This window comes from Egretta garzetta, unplaced genomic scaffold (assembly GCF_000687185.1).
Source record: "Egretta garzetta isolate BGI_Z169 unplaced genomic scaffold, ASM68718v1 scaffold2, whole genome shotgun sequence".
Lineage (NCBI taxonomy): Eukaryota > Metazoa > Chordata > Aves > Pelecaniformes > Ardeidae > Egretta > Egretta garzetta.
The window spans coordinates 4,606,197-4,610,811 of NW_009258894.1; the positions used below are offsets into that span (position 1 = coordinate 4,606,197).

Genomic DNA, 4,615 nt, shown 5'->3' on the forward strand with positions numbered 1-4,615 from the left:
TGAACCCGGCCGCCAGGGAGAAGGATGTGGAGAGGTTCTTCAAGGGATACGGACGCATCCGGGACATCGATCTGAAGAGGGGGTTTGGGTTTGTGGTGAGTGCGCCCCTCTGTAGGGCTCTGCTGTCCCTGCCTGGTGGTGGTCACTTGCATCTCATGCGGGTTTGATGTGCACGGAGCTACTTCTAAAGATAACGACATTAATGTGCTCGGCTGTGTGGCAAATAAGCATCTGTTAATTTCTCAGAGATGTAATTTTTTTATTTCTATGTTTTTGCTGTGGTGGTTTTGCAGGAATTTGAGGATCCGAGGGATGCGGATGATGCCGTCTATGAATTGGATGGAAAAGAGCTTTGCAGTGAGAGGTGATGTACCATATTTCATGAATATATGAGGTCGAATATCTAAAATGAGAAGTGAGTCAATTTTAACTTGTGTTATGTTATCAGTACTGTTTAAACTCTTTTAAAAAAAAAAAAAAATATGATTTTCTTTTTGTTTTCTCCCTAGGGTTACAATTGAGCATGCAAGAGCACGCTCTAGGGGTAGAGGCAGAGGGAGGTACTCTGACCGTTTTAGTAGCCGTCGTCCACGTAGTGACAGGAGGTACGTATATCTTTGAACTGACATAATTTAAGAAAGAATACTGTGGGCTCATCTGATCCAAGACCTGGAGCTAGAATGAGGTACTAGAAGGTATTATTAGCCTTTTTAGTAATCATTTGATGTGGCAGTAGCATGGTGAGAGCTACAAAACTTCTCAGATACAGTGGCCATCTTTGTGCCCCCTCCCCAAAGTACTCAATGCTCGTCCTAGGTTACTCGGGACATCAGATAGTTAAGTTGTAGTAGTAATGGTGATATGCTGATACCAGTTACTAGCACGGCCTTTGTTAGTATTAGCATGCAGTTATATTTTGATTGCTAATCAGTCACAATTCTTTGTTTCCAAACAGAAATGCCCCACCTGTAAGAACAGAAAATCGTCTCATAGTAGAAAATTTGTCTTCCCGAGTCAGCTGGCAGGTTTGTTGAAACACGATTAACTATTTTGACTTCGTTTAATGGGTATGTAATGTAATTATTTTGTAAAATAATTAATTAAAATTAAATTAATTTATTTAAAATGTTTATGTAATTAATGTAATTTTAAATTAATGTAATTTTAATATTTTGAATGAAAACTAGTTAATTTTAATTTATAATAATAATGAAATGTATATATTTGAGGATATATATTTATTTTTTCTTGTTTTTTAAATCCATTTTAACCACATATTAAACCCTTTATTTGCCAGCCTATCTGTGTCGTTGGCCTTATGACGAGGAGTGCCTGTGGGTTATCCTAATCGTTCTGTCTTGGTCACTCTTGGTTGGGCCTGGTTGACTTTCCAGTCAGCTCCTACAGTGTCACTTGGCCACCTCTAGATCTGTGTTTGCCGGTCTAGACGTAATCGATGCACTCCTTAAAGTGTGCCACATTGCAGCGATCCCAGAGCGTTAACGAGATCTGATTCCTAAGTTGAGAGCTGTTCTTCCTGTAACGCTTCCGAATAAAGAGGTCCTGGTCGAAAAGAGTTGAAAGATACGAAATTAGGTGGTCGTTGGAATCCTGATCGCAGTAAAGTGGTCCTTGGTAACATCAAGCATAGCGAATGTCTGGATCCATCAATAGTCTCCTAATAGGGAGGGCAGTGCGATTAATGGCTTCCATCGACTGGGTAGTCTTCGTCAAGTGGGTGGCGAAGAGCCAATCGGGCATATGTCATGACGGTATCTCCGGTCGCTTAATGCAGTTTGCTGCTTGGCTAGCCTAGGGAAATGTTAATAAAGGTAAAGTAAACTATATTTTTAATGACATATGGGGCACAAAATAATTGGTGTTAAGTAAATGTAATTCTGTTTGCATATAAGACCCGTAATGTAAATGGAGACTGAAATAGTGCAAAAATATTATGGGTAGTATTTCACATTCAGTCCAGTATATATACAAATGTACTCTTTTTATTTCTTTCTCTCTCTCTCTCTCTCTCTCTTTCTTATTTAATGTATATAATCTTTGTAGACTAATATTTTCCTTAATGTTAAGATAATTTTATTAGCATTTTGCTTAAAGCAATATGCTTTTTTCATTTATTTCGTGCCCTGATACAGATAATTCAGTTTTGATAGAATACAAGTATGGCCATTGCCATGTTTGTAGTTTATCTAACATTTTCTCTTTCAGTAGTCTTAAGTTTCTTTTGTTTGTTTTTAAATTTTTATATAGATAAGTATTAATTTCAATTCTTTGCATAACATAACTGGTCTTGTGTTAGGATCTCAAAGACTTCATGAGACAAGCTGGGGAAGTAACCTTTGCAGATGCACACAGACCTAAGTTAAATGAAGGGTAAGCCTCTAAAATCATCTCTTGAAAGCTGTAGAGTAATACTTGTACATACAGTATGTGGGGAGGGAAGCTGGCTACTTTCAGTGCTCAGCAGCTGTTCATGGTTTAATTTAGCTACCCTTTGAAAATGCATTCTCTGGTATTTGGGGAGGGGAATTCTTCAATTCATGCTTGAGTTATGACAAGGGATGACTACACTGAGCAGTGAGAGGTTTTGTGAGATTTTTTTTTTTCCCTCCAGAGTGTGTTTTGCTCTATCCTCAAAATTACAACTTGTAATAGTGAGCTCTGTGGTTTATTTTTTTTCCTGTAGGGTGGTTGAATTCGCCTCTTACAGTGATTTAAAGAATGCTATTGAAAAGCTTTCTGGTAAAGAAATTAATGGAAGGAAAATTAAATTAATTGAAGGCAGCAAAAGGCACAGGTATGGATTTCTATTCTCTGAAGTAATGCTTCACTGAGAAATTCACTGAGAAAGCTTTGATGTCGGTGACCAGACAGCCGAACTGGAGACCAGTGAATTGCCTGGCTGTTGTGGTCCCTGATGGTTCGTTGCTAACACCGATCCTCTTTGTTTCCTCAGTAGGTCCAGAAGCAGGTCACGGTCTCGTAGTAGAAGTTCATCCAGGTCTCGTAGCCGTTCCCGTTCCCGCAGCCGCAAGTCTTACAGCAGGTCAAGGAGTAGGAGCCGTAGCAAGTCTCGATCACTTAGTAGATCTCCAATGCCAGAGAAGAGCCAGAAACGTGCTTCTTCCAGTAGATCTAAATCCCCATCATCTGTGGACCGGCAGAGGTCTAGGTCGAGGTCCGTTGACAGTGGCAACTGAACTATAAGTAACTTGCCCTGGGGGCCCTTTTTTAAACCATACTTGCTAAAACTTGTGGTAAGTATGTTTTTGATAACCCTTTTCTTGCTCACATTTTTTGTGAATGTCTGAAGTGTATAGTTTGTGTATATTGGCAGAGCTCTTTATAACTAAAGCAGACAAATTTTTTTGTACTCCAAAAAAAAAAAATCATCTGAACACTTAATTCCCAGTATACTCAACTGTGAATAGCAACTCAGAACATTAGTTTAATATCTCAAATCAAACTAATAGCTTTAGGCATCTAAGAGCTCTACATGTGCTGTACATAAAGCTTTATTTCAGAGGGTATTTTTTTGTGCTTTAGAACCATTGTTTCAGTTATAGGTTAGCAGATAAAGTGCTGGTCAGTACTGGTAATAAAACTTTATTTTAAAAGCTTTTCATTTAATATGACTTGCACTACACTAAGAAAATGCCCATTTCACTGCCCTGTAGTAACAATATTCTATAAAGCACCCTAATTCTTGATACGGAAGAATTAAATAGCTCAAATAAAGTATAAAGAAACACGTCTGTACTTGTAGTGTGTTCTTACTACTGTTAGTGTGACTGTGCCTGCTGGTGTTGGACAGTGTTAAAATGTTTCTTAAAGGTGTGTTGATAGCAAGGCTGTTGCTGAGTGGGTTTGGGTGTGGGGGAGAACTTCCTTTTAAATACATCGCACTGTGGCCTTAGATATCTCTGTGTTCTGAAATAAGAACTTTGGTAATGAGGAGAATCATGCTGTCATAGTTCATAGCAGGAAGTGGAAAGGAGACGTCGTTTAGGTTTTAATCACTGTTCAGGTAATAAGCATGGAATGTAAAGGCTGGATGTAGTCAGCATACTTAATTAGCGTGGTCGTGCACACGCATACTAGAGAACGCTGAGGTGTGGATGAAGCATTTTTATAGGCGTCAATCCTCATTCTGGAGGAAGAGGAGGGATTGTGAAGTTGGTGGGTGGGAGTGCTGCGGTGGGGGCACCCTGCAGCTCTGCATGCTAGTATTTGTGCCTTGTGGTGGGCAGAGGGGTGGGCAGTGGGATGAGTGCTGGTCAGCTCTGGGGAGGGGGAGGCCTTGGTCTCAGAGGTGGGTAGTTCAGGTGCTGGGTTGTCTTGAGAGGTGTGGGAGAAGAGGGCTTTAACCTCGGGGTAAGGGTAGCTGTGTTTCCTCAAGTCAGTTGTTCGTTCCTGCCTAAACAATGATGGGCATCTGTGTTCAAGTGGGACTCTGCTCTGACAGGAATCCAGGTGGCTGAAGGCACCTGGTAATTGGAAGGGGGTGGGATTCAGGCACTTTCCTCCCACAGGCTAAATACGAAGTACTGCTTGCTCTATAAACAGCTGTTGTGAATTCTGTCAACTGCACCACTCA

General features: G+C 40.3%; 1 protein-coding gene across 1 annotated transcript; it reads left to right on the forward strand.

Annotated features, from left to right (window-relative positions):
* Positions 1-2: 2 nt before the first annotated feature.
* On the forward strand, positions 3-3,777 carry SRSF5 (serine and arginine rich splicing factor 5; the record flags this gene model as incomplete). Its single annotated transcript, XM_009634150.2, has 7 exons — positions 3-95; positions 294-364; positions 510-605; positions 956-1,025; positions 2,318-2,391; positions 2,705-2,815; positions 2,975-3,777. Coding segments are annotated over 7 exons (759 nt in total), but the record flags the coding sequence as incomplete, so codon positions are not given.
* Positions 3,778-4,615: the final 838 nt, after the last annotated feature.